Source organism: Sardina pilchardus, chromosome 6 (assembly GCF_963854185.1).
Source record: "Sardina pilchardus chromosome 6, fSarPil1.1, whole genome shotgun sequence".
In the NCBI taxonomy this organism is placed as follows: domain Eukaryota; kingdom Metazoa; phylum Chordata; class Actinopteri; order Clupeiformes; family Clupeidae; genus Sardina; species Sardina pilchardus.
In genome coordinates, this window is record NC_084999.1 from 21,191,386 (window position 1) to 21,207,012 (window position 15,627).

General features: G+C 47.1%; 2 protein-coding genes across 2 annotated transcripts in view; both read right to left on the reverse strand.

The window, feature by feature from the left end:
* Window positions 1-596: 596 nt before the first annotated feature.
* LOC134082948 (oocyte zinc finger protein XlCOF6) lies at window positions 597-4,607 on the reverse strand. Its single transcript, XM_062539013.1, has 2 exons — window positions 3,593-4,607; window positions 597-3,213 (listed from the first exon to the last, which is right to left on the reverse strand). The coding sequence occupies exons 1-2, from the start codon at window positions 4,035-4,037 to the stop codon at window positions 1,772-1,774; spliced, it is 1,887 nt and encodes a 628-aa protein (XP_062394997.1). The 5' UTR covers window positions 4,038-4,607; the 3' UTR covers window positions 597-1,771.
* Window positions 4,608-8,842: 4,235 nt separating this feature from the next.
* Window positions 8,843-15,627, reverse strand: part of megf8 (multiple EGF-like-domains 8) — a 37,030-nt gene continuing 30,245 nt past the window's right edge. The window contains exons 41-44 of the mRNA XM_062539012.1: window positions 15,135-15,299; window positions 14,281-14,411; window positions 11,815-11,947; window positions 8,843-11,374 (exon numbers count right to left, since the gene is read on the reverse strand). Of these exons, the coding sequence (XP_062394996.1) occupies window positions 9,788-11,374; window positions 11,815-11,947; window positions 14,281-14,411; window positions 15,135-15,299 (2,016 nt within the window). The 3' untranslated portion in view covers window positions 8,843-9,787. The remainder of the gene's footprint in view (window positions 11,375-11,814; window positions 11,948-14,280; window positions 14,412-15,134; window positions 15,300-15,627) is intronic.

Here is a 15,627-nt window from a genome sequence, read left to right on the forward strand (position 1 = left end):
GAAGGAGACATTGTGTGACTAATTTTGCAACCATAACAATTTGGCTATCCAATTAAAATAATGGAAAAGTGTTACTCTCCCAGTCTCCCTAGACACTGGCAATCTCCCAATATCACATGGCTACAAAATATAGGCCCTTTACAACTCCTCCTAAACATCACTAACAGACGACTCCTCAAGTGAAGATGAATGAACAGATGAGAACACATTTTAACGTTTGTCTTAAATATACAGGATTTATTTCATGATTGGGCCGTTCATTACTGAATCAGTGCTGTATCAGTCTTACTGTCTGGGCCCTAATTTGACTGATGGGTTTAGTGAAAAGTCTATTTGCTAATTTAATTTGATGAGCAAGGTTCTAAGTGCAAACATCACTAGGTCAACTCAGTGCTCCCAGAGATAACATGATGCTTTTTGTTTACCAACAAAGATTCCTCGACTATGCACATTGCTAATCAGAGTTAAATTAAGGCTGACTGCATACGGTTTCAATATAACTAGGGTTAAGAAAAGAGCAGCTTTACAATTTTGACTCTCACCTACAGTATATACAGTAAATGTGAAACAAGAATGAGAAAGTTTGTACAGAAAGCTTTCCAGCCTTTCATATTTATTAATTTCATAACCATAGATACAATAAAAAATAATTAATGAATCAACAGCCATCACTTCTCTCTCCACCCCAACCTTTTAGGAATAAATTACACATCATTTGGATATATATGTACTGCTATATGATGCACACTGTAATCAAAGCCTTGGATGTCATATCTCAATATTAATTAGGAGGATTTAGTCATGTGAACGGTATATGAAATGACAGTTGATCACTAGGATGACTGAAATATCTTGCTATGTGGCAAATTAACAATCATCTCCAAATGTGATATTTTAAAACAATCAATACTTTGGTATTCGAAGTGATCACTGTCATGCAGCGATGGGCATAAAAAGCAACACCAAAAAGGTGAGGAAGTTGACCTCAACCCTAATCTACTTAGTTTACCTAACTGCATTGTAAATCATTGTAAACTTTCATTTTCATTCCACTTTTTTTTTAAGCATTTCATTGTCGATAATCGATACAGGCATCCCACCAAAATCTCACCCTCCATTGTCAGTGGAATAGAAAAGGCCTATTACATCTGTGGTCAGACAGGACACAGAGTGGTAAATTGACTGCATTTATATAGCGCTTTTCTACACCTACTCAAAGCACTCAAAGCGCTTTACAATGTCTTGCATTAACCCATTCACACACACACACACACACACACACACACACACACTCATACACTGACGGCAGAGGCTGCCATGCCAGGCATGGCCAACCAGTACATCGGGAGCAGTTTGGAGTTCAGTGTCTTCCTTAAGGACACTTTTACAGTGGGGGGGGAGTAGGGTTGAAACCAGCGACCTTCCAGCTACTGGACTCCTCCTCTACATGCTAAGCCACCGCTGCCCGACTACTAAAAAACAACTGCAATGGACGGTCAGTAACGGACTGTCAAACTGCTAATCAGCAATCTAGTCTGTAATCACTTCATGGACTAATGGTCAATGTTGTTTACCTTTATTTCCAAAGCGCAATATATATATTTTGATATTCAGTGATATCAGTGTCATAAGCTAATGAAGGGTGCATTTAATTAACACAGTCTTGAATCTGTCCAAAGATGCAATTTTTTATATTTTATTATTATTCTTCGGTCCTTGAGTGTCCGTAACATCATGATACCCGCTGCTCTCGGCCGGCCACTCATCCCTCTCAGTGGCTCTTGCGGACGTGCCCGCTCAGGTGGTGTGCCCGGCTGAAGGTGAGCGGGCAGTGCGGGCACAGGTAAGGCCTCTCGCCGGTGTGCGTGCGCATGTGGGTCTTGAGGTGGTGCACCATGAGGAAGCCCTTGCCGCACTCCTGGCACGTGTAGGGCCGGAGGCCCGTGTGGCTGCGCCGGTGCTTGCCCAGGTCGCCCGAGTTGTTGTAGCGGCGCGGGCAGTCGGGGCACGCGTACGGCTTCTCGCCGGTGTGCGTGCGCCGGTGCTTGGTGAGGTCGCCCGACTGCGCGAAGCTCTTGCCGCACTCGCCACAGGCGTACGGCCGCTCGCCGGTGTGCGTGCGCTGGTGGTTCTTCAGGTGGGCCACGCGCGTGAAGCGCTTGCCGCACGCCGTGCAGTGGTACGGCCGCTCGCCCGTGTGCACGCGCAGGTGCTTCTTGAGCACGCTGGCGTCGGCGAACTGCCGGCCGCACTCGCCGCACTGGTGCGTCTTCTCCTGGCTGTGCGTGCGCTGGTGCACGCGCAGGTTGCCCATGACGGCGAAGCCCTTGCCGCAGTCGGCGCAGCGGAAGGGCTTCTCGCCCGAGTGGCTGCGCAGGTGGTTGCGCAGCTCGGTGCGGTGGCTGAAGCTGTGGCCGCACTGGGCGCACGGGAAGGGCTTGAGGCCCGTGTGCGTGAGCAGGTGCGAGTTGAGGTGCGTCATGCGCCCGAAGCGCTTGGCGCAGTGCGGGCAGGCGAAGGGCCGCGCGCCCGTGTGGATGCGCGCGTGCTTGTGCAGGCTGCTGCTGTCGGCGAAGCGCCGGCCGCAGTCCGAGCACACGCACGGCCGCTCGCCGGTGTGCGAGCGGGCGTGCACGCGCATGCTCTGCATCGTCCGGTAGCCCTTGCCGCAGCTGGGGCAGCGAAAGAGCAGCTCCTTGCATTCGGGGCTCCTGGCGGCCGGACCCTCGCCGTCCGCCGTCGTGCCGTCCGCTTCCTCTTTCGGCTCGGCCGGGGCCCCCGGCGGCTGGCAGCGGTGCGGCCCCTGGCCCCACGTCCCGGCGAAGCTCTCCCCGCAGCGGGCGCAGCTCAGCTGCCCGTCGCTGCTGACCGTCTGCAGCCGGTGCCAGCGGCGGCAGTGCTTCTGGAGGCTGGCCAGGTAGTGGAAGGAGCGGGCGCACTGCGGGCAGGTGTGGCGCTTGCGGGGCGGCTGCGCCAGCGGCTTGGGGTGCGCCTGGCGCTCGTGGGCCTGGAGCTGGCGCAGGGTGAAGAAGCGGCTGCTGCAGTTGGGGCACTGGACCATCTGGCGGAGGCCCTCGGGCTCCTCGGCGGCCTGCTTCTCCAGGAGGGCGTGGTACTCCAGCTGATGGGTCCACTTCAAGTGCTTGTCCAGGTAGGAGCAGTCAGTGAAGGACATGGAGCAGTGTGGACATGGGAAGAACTGACCAGAGTGGACTGTGAGTGAAGAGGGCAAAAGTATGAGGTTATAGTCAAGAATATACACTTGTATTCACATTCATTCCTTCATTTAAAGTCCAATGGACAAATGGACACACACACACGGAAGGCACGTTCCCATGAGAGCACAAGTCCTTCTAGGTATTCAGAAGCTGTGCCAGTTTGTTTTAATAACAATTCCATCTTGTGTGTCCCTAAGCAGTCCTTGAAAAATGTCCATATAAACACCAAAAATATTTAGAAAATGAAGGTATTTTCAATGTGTAGAGTGTATGGGACAGGTTTTAACAGTTGTGTTAACCTGGACTCTAGGGGTATTGAGGTTTGGTCTGTGATTCAACTCTATTCATTAAGTCTGAATTCACTTCAGTCCTACCTGTATCCGAGGCTCCATCATCCTCAGATGCCTCCAGCTTGATGTCTTCATCCTCTCGCTTAACAGGGCTTAGATCTTCCTCTCCTGACGGCGAGATCTCGAAGTCAGATTCTGGCTCTGATTTTATTTGCATAGCCCACGTCTCACAGCCCGGTTCTAGCTTGGGAACGACAACTTCCGAAGGACAGGGCTCTGCAGATGTAGCCTCTTCTTTGATTGACTGCGTTTCATCGTGACTTGGCTCCTCTTTAATTTGGACACTGTCGGAAAGGCTACCGACAGCACTAGCCTCTATGTAGCCAGGGCGTTTGGTTTCGCACTTGACAAGTTCATCTACTTGAGGCAAGCGTTCTAACTTCACAAGCACTTCAAGATTGTCTTTGCGGCCTGTTATCCCATTTCTCTTGTGGGAACATGGCTTCTTTTTCGCGGGGGTGACTTTCATTATTCTGATGGACCTTTTGAAAAGGAACTGCTAGTTACTGCCGCATGTTCCCTGCACCCAGTTTAGTACAACTGCCCATATGACAGATAAACACGACTCTCTAGTTTACCTAAGTTAATGGTCAGCCCACCTTTAAAATGGGCATGGTGTTATCCTTGAGACACGAAGGTTAGAAGTACCAAATCATACGTATGAAGTAACAAGGCTTCAAAGAAAAGAACAATACTCCACACTCAGGTCATTGAAACCGTACACGACAAAACCCAACTCGAAAATTAAGTGTGGATTTAGCACAGAAACATACAGGCATTGCCATCCTGTGGCTAGTAACATTAAGTAGGATTAGCTAGCTGAACAAAGTCTTCTGTCAGACTACTGATCTGTTTTTAGCATGCAGGTATCCAATTTCTCACAGCCAGTCTGGACTTGTCCTCCTCTTGCAATATGGCACTGGAAGACGAAACACCTGAGCACTGTTGGTAACATTCCCTTTGCGTTCATGTAATAGTCTACATTGCCGAATCAGTCAACGGAAAACCTCCTTGACACTACCATCTGATCAAGTGTTGATACCGGAAGATCTGTCTTTGCTTGCGTCGCGTCTCACATTACGTATGTGACGTTCAACCAATCACGTTGTTCTGCTGTCATGACGGTGATATGATCGAGGAGGAAGAGTAACAATTTAGCTCTGTCTTTTTATTTGGCTTCTTTGACTTTTTCTTGAATGACTTTTTTTTTAAATATTGTTAACCTTATATTCCTACTTGCCAAATCATTCATTCATCAATGTAGATACACCAACAAAGCCACTCCTCTCTCTTTTTTTTGTTTTACAAATTATTTGAGAATATCACATCTTCAATGTTCAACAAGTCCCAAGGCCATTAAACAAACCTTCCCTTATGCTCTTTCGACCTCTCTGATTAATTAATTTATTTTTTATGTTTGTATAGGTTTTACTTTATGTTATATGTGTTAATAAAACTACAGAACAATGTACAAAAAACAAATCATACATACAGTAGTCACATTTCACTTTCGTCAATAGTTTTAATTGAGAGAGAATTCAATTAGGTAGCAGAACCTGGAGCTACAATGTTTTATAAAAGTTACTGCAGAAATTGGCCATTTCACGATGGTCCTCTGTGATGACCCCATCATGTTCAATTTGACATCTAAACTAAAAAGTGATATAAATGTTGTTCTTCTTCCTCAACCCTTTTGCTCTAGTCCTAACAAATGCACCCTTAGCTTCATGAGTGTAACTTGACCTATAGTTAGCAAGTTCCAACTTTTTCTTCCCTGATAGAAAGTCAGGCATTTCATTAGACGAGCAAGGGATTCTTGGCACTACTCTCCTCATCTTTTCTAAATTAGATATGAAATGTATTATCTTGGCTAAATTTCACATTCATAAATGCAAGCTTACAAGTAGCAACTAGCAAGCCCTCTTTTATAGCCTATAAGAACAAGCTTATACAGTATAGGCCCACAAATAGAACTTCAACAATGTACATGTTGCCCAAGAATTGGCTTCAGTTTATTTTTTGTGGACAGGAAGCAGGAGAGGTAAATGTGCCTGAGGTTTCCAGCCTGAGCTACAGGACGAAATCCAAATTGCCAGCAGATCAGGCAGGGTTTACCCAGCCTAACGTTTTCATAGAATGACAGTAAAGGTTAACGCTATCAAACAAACCCGGACACTACTACTACCACCAACCACGATATGAGACATAGCCTACTGTACATGCGACGATAAGTCCTATATTTGTCAGTTTGTGCAGAGGTAGGAGAAGTACTGCCACTAAAACCTCTCCACAAAGGTGAGAAGCTATTAAGGATTGATAGAGGCTACAGATTTTAACAGTTTTTCTTGTTATATTGACAAACCTATAACATATAGGCCTACATTAAATTAATGTTCAAAATCAGTCCATGGGATTGAGGAAGTGGGGTTGGTTGGTGCAGTCAAGCTCGTCCAGGGCGGAAACAGAGGACTTCCAGGACAGGCCTAGCCCCCCAACGCCCCCATGACGCCGAGACTGTGGAGGACTACCCTCAACCCGTCTGGCAAAAACCTGCAGCAGTCATTGTAAACCAACAGTAACATGTCAGGTTAGATCAGCATCACCAAGAGGCCCAAAGGGCAGAGACTGGAATGCAATGACCAAATCCTAAGGTGGGGTAAAAGGGTCAGTATTGTCCCTGTATATTGAAGGGCCACCAACCTGAGCCCTGCTGGTAAGGGGAAGAACAGGGTCTTGCTTGCCTAAGACAACAGGTTTTTCCGAAGAGGGAGCTCTCACAGCAAACTGGCCAACAGGGTGGTTTATTGCCGAAAGCCAGAATCAGCCTCATCTGCTCCACCTGCACCCTGCGTAGGAGAGGCTAGTGATGGAAAAAAAAATGGGGCCATGAGTGCACCACGGCTTCCCAACCCAGGGAAGGACTGTCATCCCTCGGGAAAGCAAACAATGTGTCAACTCCCTGATCATGAACAGATCAACCTCTGCCCTGCCCGATGCGAGACCAGATTTCCTCGTCCACCTGGGGGTAAAATCTCCACTCTCCTAGGCTTGGACTCTTGATATGTCTTGATATGATGTCTGCTGCAGAATTCAGTGGCCCGGCACATGTACAGTTCTGAGGGAGAAGAAGAAAGGGTGAGTCCATTGACACCGAACAGTCGCCAGCTTGCAGAGGGCTGGAGAACCCAAGCACCCTTTCCTGTTGAGGCATACACTGTGCTATTGGTCCTTGTAGAGATAGGCTTTGTAATATTCAGAGATGGTCTCCCGCTTTCCCTCTCTTTCTCTCCCTGCTTCCCTTCTTCTTGCCCTCTTTGGCCTCACCTCAGATATCGATCTCCCCAAAACGCGCTCTGACCCCTCTTACATGGCCATGGTGGTGAGGTGCTGATGTCCCAGCAGGCCCTTGCGTCCTCCTCCGGTGCCGGTGAAAAAGTCTGTTGTTGTCATACATTGTTTACTTCATCAACTCAGTCAATGTGCTGATAGATTTCATACTCTGTTGGAAAAAAAGTACTTTTAGTAGAAATACAAAATACAGTATTTCATCTTGATGCATGGCATGACTGCAGCATTTTGAAGTTTATTTTGACACATTTATAAATCAGGTATTTGCCATTTCATTCCCAAATACATTTTGATGTATTTTTTGCCCATCCCTGATAATGCCTTATGGGGCCTTTTCAACTTTAATTGAAACCATTATTTTTAACTAATATATGTTCATATAGGCCTACTGGAAGTCACTTAAGATCTGCCAAACACCATAAACATAATCGTCCATCCCACTGGACATTTAGCTGAACTGATGTAGCTCCCCCAATGGGGTCATCCCTATGTTCCCCGGGTCCTATGTTCCCCGCTTGGGGAACATAGGACCCTTTTTCAGAAAAAGGGTCCTATGTTCCCCAGTCCCATACAAAGTGGGGAACATAGGACCCGGGGAACATAGGACCCGGGGAACATAGGTACGCTCCCCACCCCAATAGGTCTTCACAAGTGCCATTGTTCTCACTCTTCTGGATGAACAGTTCCAAAATCATCATTGTCTTTATGATGAATATCTGAGCAAAATATCACTCTTTGTGCTAGGACATAAGTGTATATTTCATATGTTATCCCTGTAGACCAAACAGTGTGAGAGAAAACTGATTTAAAGAAAAGTCTGTAGACTGAGACAAACATTTTAGTGTTTTATTAGATTTACCGACTGCAGACCAGGACAGCAAGTCAGCCAGACACCATCTTCTGTACAAGACTTCCTCTCTTAAAAAGACGAGCCAACCAATGTAATGTACAAAAATGAGAGAAATAATAATAAAAAAACAGTAGCAAACAACACAAAATATCAAGAACACAACCTGAAACACATAAACACCATCTGTGGATGCTGACTAAGTGATGTACATGATCAACAGTAGGAGTGACACAGACTGAATAGTGTTCCGGAACTCACCAGGTTTCTGTCGAACCTGGACATTGCACCATCATCAACATAATGCTGAATCCCAAAGAACAACATAGTATAAGAATTATTATTCATCAAACCTTTTGAGTATTCAGTCCTTAAATACATTGCTTATGAGGACATTTGGACTTAACAATTCAGTATTGACCGCGTAAAGTACTCTATTGTCTTACAGTCATCGGTTTCTAAAAAAAATAATTTGATCAATTTTATTGTGTGGTGAAATATCTGACCTCTATGTTTGGGGCACATCAAATACTGCATTGCTAATAACTAATATTACAACTGAAAACACATAAAATAAATCCAACAGTAATGTAACAAAATCCTTAAAATGAAAATACTGTAATTTCATGATTGGGTCCTTTTTCTTTATGACTATTTTAATAGTCTCTCACCAGGAGGCAGAATTACATCAGAATGGACCATTAGCAATCTTAATTTATTGTACATTTTCTCTTACTTGTGGTTATTTTCTAGCTTCCCCCTACCCGATATGCAACCAATCAGAGTACGAGAAAGAACCACTGTAGCTCTCATTGGCTGACTCAATCATCCAATTAAAAAGAGCTAAAAAGAACATCACAGTCTAGCATCAACATGGCCAAACTAGTCTATCAAACACATCAAACTTGTTTATGTGAAAGATAATCATACCAAAAAAATCAATCAAACAAAGAAACAAAGAAACAAACAAACAACGGGCTCCCAAAACAGAGATGATGGAGCTCCTTCATGTAATGTGTGCGTTTGGCCGAGGAGTTCCATGGTGATGACGACCTTGATCCCCCCCCCCCCCCCCCAAAAGAAAAGTAAAAAATAAAATAAAATAAAATAGAATCAAATAAATCACATCCAAAACAAGAAGGCTTAGGAAAAAAGCCAGACTAACCTTTGATATCCATCACAAGTCTTGCCCATGCAACAAAATAGTCACAGCACCTCTGTCGAAAAAAGGCATTTGCAGAGAAGGTTTTTAAACGGGAAATACAATACATACTGTTACAACCTACATCAAGGAGGGGCAGATGTAGACACTGACTCCTATATAAAAATGTGAACACAAGTGAGCCGTTACACGTTTCAATTTACAAGCAGTTTCATCTTTGTCATGAAACTCTACAAACACATTTCTCAAGTGTTTGTTTCCCTCGTCTTGTTTGTTCCCCTTATGTTAGACAATCAGGTTTTTGAACATTCATATGGACTTGACGTCCACCATATCTTTGCTTTCACTGGCTGTTCAGATTGTCACTCAAGGGATCATAAAGCACATATTGGTTCTGATGCAAGCACACACCTTCCCCATTGGTCAGTCCTTAGGCAGTCTGTCTGAATGGGCAAAGCCGAAGGCCAAGCATAGTGCATTTCTGTGGGCTGCAGCCTTGGTCATGTGACAATGAAATGAGCACAGAAGCCATAAATAGACATGTTATGTAAAAGAGGTTGCTTACTTAACTCATTAATTACACAGTGTATGTACATGTATGTGAACACATTTAGCCTTCTGACGACACGTCTCACGTACCCACCTCTATCCCTTTGTTTTTGGCCTACACTTCTTAAAACACGCTTCAAGTAACATTTCAGAACTTAGAGCTTTCTAATCTTCAGAGACGGTCTCCCGCTTTCTCTCTCTCTCTCTCTCTCTCTCTCTCTAAACTTTCTCTCTCTGCTTCCCTTCTTCTTGCCCTCTTTGGCCTCATCTCACATATCCATCTCTCCCCAAAAAATGCGTTCTGACACCCGTCTCACATGGCCATGGTGGTGAGGTGCTGATGCCCCAGCAGGCCCTTGCGTCCTCCGCCGGCGCCGGTGTGCGTGCCGGCGCCGCCGTGCCCGCAGTACTCCTGCAGGTTCTGCCGCAGCGTGACCAGCGCCGAGCCCAGGCAGGCGCGGTTGGGCGCCAGAATGCCGCCGGGCAGCTGGAGGAGCACGGTGGCCACGCCGGCCATGCCGTCGTCGGTGGGCTCCAGCGTGATGGGCCCCACCTTGAAGGAGGAGTAGGAGAAGCCCATGAGCTGCGACAGGAAGGGGTCCGAGCGGCAGAAGTGCTGGTAGCTGCCGTGCGTGGCGGGCGGGTGGTGGTGGTGGTGGTGGTGCGCCGGCGGGTTGGCGGTGGAGGTGGGCGCGTAGTGGTGGTGGGCGTTCAGGTAGTGCAGGGGCAGGTGCTGCCCGCTGTTGCCCGAGCCGAGGGCCGCCAGGTGGTGGTGGTGGTGGAGCGCGGTGCCCGAGCCGGGGTCCTGCTTGTAGGACGGCGCCCCCGAGCGGCCCCTCTGGCCCATCACCACGCCGCTCAGCTTGCCGGTGCGGGCCTGGGCCAGCGAGACGCTCCCGCCGTTGCTGCCGCCGCCGGCGGCCGGCAGGTAGATGAGCTGCGGCTCCTCGGGCTCCAGGTAGACGGTGAGCTTGGCGAAGGGCCGCGACGCCATCTTGGTCATCTCCTGGATGTGGCGGCGCTGCTCGCGGCGGAAGTCCAGGAACTGCTTGACCTTCCAGAGGAGCACGCAGACGGACAGGAAGAGGAAGAAGCAGGAGAAGAAGACGGAGAAGAAGACGAAGAGGTCGATGTGCGCCTGGTCCTGCCGCAGGAAGAGCAGGCCCTGCGACTCGCCGCCGCGCTCCCCCGTGCCCACGCCGCGCAGCGCGATGTAGAAGCGGCTGGACTTGAGCGAGTGCACCTCGTGCGGGAAGGTGACCACCACGCGGTCGCGCACCTCGCGCACCACCAGCACCGTCTGCGGCCGCCACACCGTGATGTAGGTGATCAGGCCCTGGGCCTTCTCCTCGCGGATGTCCCGCTCGCCGGCCCCGCCGCCTCCGCCGCCGCCGCCGACCCCGACTCCCCCGCCTCCGCCCGACGCCGTCCGCCCGGCGTGCAGCTGCAGCGGGGTGCCCAGCAGGCCCGAGGAGGCGGACGACTGGTTGGCGAACACCTTGATGGGCGACGGCTGGAAGGGCATCTCCTTGTCACCACGGGAGACGGGACTGTTGACGGCGCCGCCGCCGCCACCGCTGGCCTCGTCGTCGATGCGGATGTTGTGCACGCCCGAGCGCTGGTCCACGTCCACGATGAAGGTGTCCTGCGAGTTGGACACGAACACCTCCACCTCGCCGAACGTCACGTCGATGGTGACGCGGATGTCCACGTTGGTGAACTTGGGCTGCGCGGCGAAGAAGACGGTGCGTCCCCGCGGCAGGTTGCGGATGGACGGATCGTGGAAGCAGTTGGTCTGCGAGGTGGGGTCGAAGCAGCACTCGTTGTCCACGTTGAACTGCCGGTAGCACTGGTGTCCGTTCACCGGGGTGCCATTGAAGGAGTCCTTGCACTTTGCACACTGTGGATTAAAGACAGAAAGTGTGAGGGCCACACAGACAGGCAGACAACGACGACAACAACCCTTACAAAAGTTCAATGTTTGCGGCAGATCTGCAGTAAACTGAAGTAAATGATTTATGGGAAACAAATGAGTTCACCAGAAAATATTGGCATAAGTTTGCCAATGTTGGCCGCTAGAGGCAAACTTCCAGCAAAGTTCTGGCAACAATGAGTTTTGCCAGAACTTTGCCACTAGTGACGAATGTGTTCGCCAGTGATTTGCCACCATACTTCCAGGCAACTTCTGTTAAATTTGCTGCAACCTTGCCAAAAGTTAACCGCAAATGTTTGCCAGACAACAACAACAACAACAACAACAACAACAACAACAACACATTTCATTGGAGGGATGAACATTCCAGAGGGAGGGTGTGGCAGCAGTAAAGGACTGAGGGTCACCTGCTGTTTGTAGCACTCCTTGCGGTCATTATTGTTGGGTGGCAGCTGGCAGCTGGCGGTTTCTGTGTTGTTCTGACAAGGGCAGCCAGACCCGTCCATATTACAGGTGGAGGCGTGGCCGTTACACTGACACCTACAGGCGAAAAGGGGTAAATATGAGTGCTTCTGAATAAAGCACCATAAAACTTCAAATGATAGCCAAACTGCACCGGCTTGTACTTGAGACAGGCCTTTAATTTCTTTCACACAAAACTATTCCTCTCCAAAAGATGGGATATATAATCAAATTAATCATTCTAAACATGCAGAAAGCCTACCCATATTACAAGGCTATCCATTAATAGGCTCCAATTACGAATCATTCATTTAGTGTTGAGATGTTGTTCATTGAGTGTTAGAGATAAGAGATAACGATCCAAATAGCATACTGGTAGACAGAAAGCATGACAGTAAGAGGTTATCACATTATATTATGTTTAATTGATCTATTCATATATATATATATACACTGTATATAAAAGAGAATTATAATGATATGATCTTTTATTTATCTATTTATAACAAAAATAATGCAGAATTATAAAATGTTAACTATTGTGAGATTTTAAAAACAAAAAAAGGTACAAGTTAATACCATACAGGCTTACAATTGGCCTATCCTTGTCAGGATTTGTATCTAATGAGCAAATTTGAAACAAAATGGGATGAATTGAACGATGTAGGACATGGCATAGGCACAGGCCAGTTTAGAACTCTGGCTTTCACTGCCGCAACCTTCATTAATGCCATCTAATCAGAACGTCAGCATGCGCAATCTGCACCACAGAACTGTCTTAAACAGACGATCTGGCCAGTTTTAGGAGATGACCTCTACTTGAGACCGGCCTTTATTCATCCAAAGCTGTAGGCTTACCCACACCAGGCGTGTAGAAGAGACAGGCGGCTATTTTGGACTCGGCTTTCATGTTAAGTATGACAGTAAGCAGTCAATGGACCTGGAATGTTTCTGAATGAAGGAAGCAGTCCGAGTCTTCAGGAAAAAAAACGTTTGAATAACATTAGCGCAGTTTTTCCCGAATCGCAAGGACACACAGGCACTCAGTGTGCACAGTGTGCACAAACAGCAGCATTAAAACATGATCTGACATTTTAAAGCCCAAGTTTTTCATGTTCTGCACAAACCAAGGGAACGAAAAAGAGGAAATGAGCACGGGAGACGTGGGAGAACGAATGTGAAAAATGTCAAACATCGAACATCCCTCACCGAGGCACTTGCATCGATTAACCGCCGAGGCAACCGCTCACATCTCAGCACTTCCTCTCCATGCTGAAATTATGATTGGAAAAACAGCAGCCTATTCAAAACTTTGGAAAACAAGGCCATCATGGAGAGGAAAAGAAGGCTGCTAATGTTCCACATGGGAGCGGCAGTATTAGCTCCCATCCATATGAAACTTCCTCTCCGCACAGACAAGCGGCGGCAATAGCTGGGATCTCTCACCGGAGATCAATACGAGGAATGAGAGACGGACAACCTTGAGGCGGCGCTCAGAGGAGATTGGACGCACGGGGAGCTCATTTGATTCCATTTATTTCACAGTGCATACTGCAGGATGTTTTTTCTTTTTTTTGCGTTTCCAATCATTTTACAGTGTCTTTCATGGGGGGTAGGGGGCAGTGGCACGGGCCTGCAAACCACCTCCCCACCCCAACCTTTTGTTCTAATCAGAGACAGAGAAATTCTTAGGCTAAGAAACTGTTTTTTTTTTCACACTTTCTAATTCCTCCAGTTGTCATTTTCATTCACAAACTGTGTTTCCATTTGGCTTTAAAAATGCACATTTTGACTGTTCAAATAAAAAATCCTGTTTGAAATTAGTACAACACAACATTATGTAAATTAAAAATTGATTTGCTGAGGAATAAGGTGTACAACGACGAGGGTTGGTGGAGATCATTCATATTCACCTTGGTTCCTTGGGCATTTCCTTTAACCAAAGCATCATTACTGTGATTGTGCTTATAAGTGTTGGGTGGAACTAGCCTGGGTGTTCCCATCCTGCCTTGCGCGGTGATTTCATTCACGCTGCTAAGGCAGTCTGGAAACTACCGCCCTAATTTTTGCCTGAGATAGGGGACCAATCACAGAACAGAGGGGAAAGCAAGACGATGATGAGCTATGCACAGACGCATTTGATAGACATCCGTGAACGGATCTGGGTATTTTTTTTCAAGTACGAGAAAATGAACCTCTCGTTGCCAGACCACGTCTCATTTGAGAAGTGGTAGGCGCTAGCCAGGCTAGGATGGAACCCCATATCCAAACACATGAGCTGCTTGCTGTACCGCCTGTTCATTTATTTGGACCGGAGGGCTATGTCATTAACACCTGCCACCTGTGCCTGTCTAAGCGGCTCTATTTACAGTGACGGCAGGGCAGAGCATCGGCAGAGGCGAGTGACTCACTTTTCACACTTCCCCTGCAGCAGGAAGTAGCCGGTGAGGCAGTTGTCACACTTGTCACCCATGCTGTTGTTCTGGCAGTTCACACAGACCACGTCGTCGTCGGTGGGGCCCTTGGCCACCCGCTGAATGATCTGCGGCGAGAGAGGTGTGAGTGAGACAGACTTGTGAACATGACCTCAATCCAGCATTTAACTCAGGGCAAGTTACGTAATGCTACACGGAAAAACATCCCAAACATTCATTTTTAATGTTCATGCTAACACACCTGCATTCTAAATGGTTGCTCTGTTTGTTGTAATCGTTACAACAAAAGGTGAGAACGATTTCAATTAATACAGATTAGTGTATGGTGTGACAGAAAAAGAGGACAGCGACAATCACATTTCTTTGTAGATGTTATAGAGCAGTTTTCTCCATTTACCTGTATGGAAAGTACTACAAATATCAGAAATAACAATATCAAAGTATCTCCACACTAGAAAGCACAAGGAACCGAGTACTGTTAATATAATTTTGTGTTTATGTCCACAATTGAAATAAATCCCTTATATGTGTGCTTCCCAATTCATTTCATTGGCATTCCATTTAATGCAGTGTAGAATAGTAACCTTTCTGAGACCACAAGGATGCCATTTGCCTGATTGGAAATGTGTTTTTGGTTTTCTATCCTTTGAAACATAGAGCAGGCAATTACTAGAGGTGGAAACTAATTACATGGTCAAATGTGATAGATGTTAACTGACAGTAGGAACAACAGCTATAGTGATGATATTAACTGGAGGAGGTAAAAGCACAAAGAGTTTCTGCAAATGACCGCAAATGGCATCAATTTCAGGAATTAGCTCAGTGCTCACGCTGTCAGGGTCCAGAGGGTAGTTGTTGATTAGCGCTTTCTCATACTCGTCCCTGGAGAGGCACACGGCACTGTTGCCACGGCAAATCTCACGGCACGGCCGACATATGCCCCCGCCCACCGCCGAGCCCACAAACAGAGGCTTACACTTATCACACGACTCTCCCTGCAGAGAGACAGAGAGAGAGAGAGAGAGAGAGAGAGAGAGCGTAAACAAAGGGTGAAGAAGCAGAAAGAAAAGGGTAGAGGTGTGAAAAAAGTAGTTGATAAAGACGTGCAAAAGAAAGTCACTATATGTGAAGTACACTTAACACAGCATACTATAGACAACTATATGTTTACACTGTGTGTCGTTATATAGTATGTACAGTATGTGTGAGTGAGTACTTCCTTATGTTGATCTATAGTATGTGTGGTTGAGTGCTTGCTTGTGTTGATCTATAGTATGTGTGAGTGAGTGCTTGCTTGTGTTGATCTATAGTATGTGTGAGTGA

What these genes read in the sequence shown, in the direction of transcription:
- LOC134082948 (XM_062539013.1), bottom strand. Translation starts at nt 4,037, where the DNA reads ATGAAAGTCACCCCCGCGAAAAAGAAGCCATGTTCCCACAAGAGAAAT. An exon ending in TGATGGAGCCTCGGATACAG is followed by an intron (nt 3,214 to 3,592) that starts GTAGGACTGAAG and finishes CTTCACTCACAG; the next exon opens with TCCACTCTGGTCAGTTCTTC.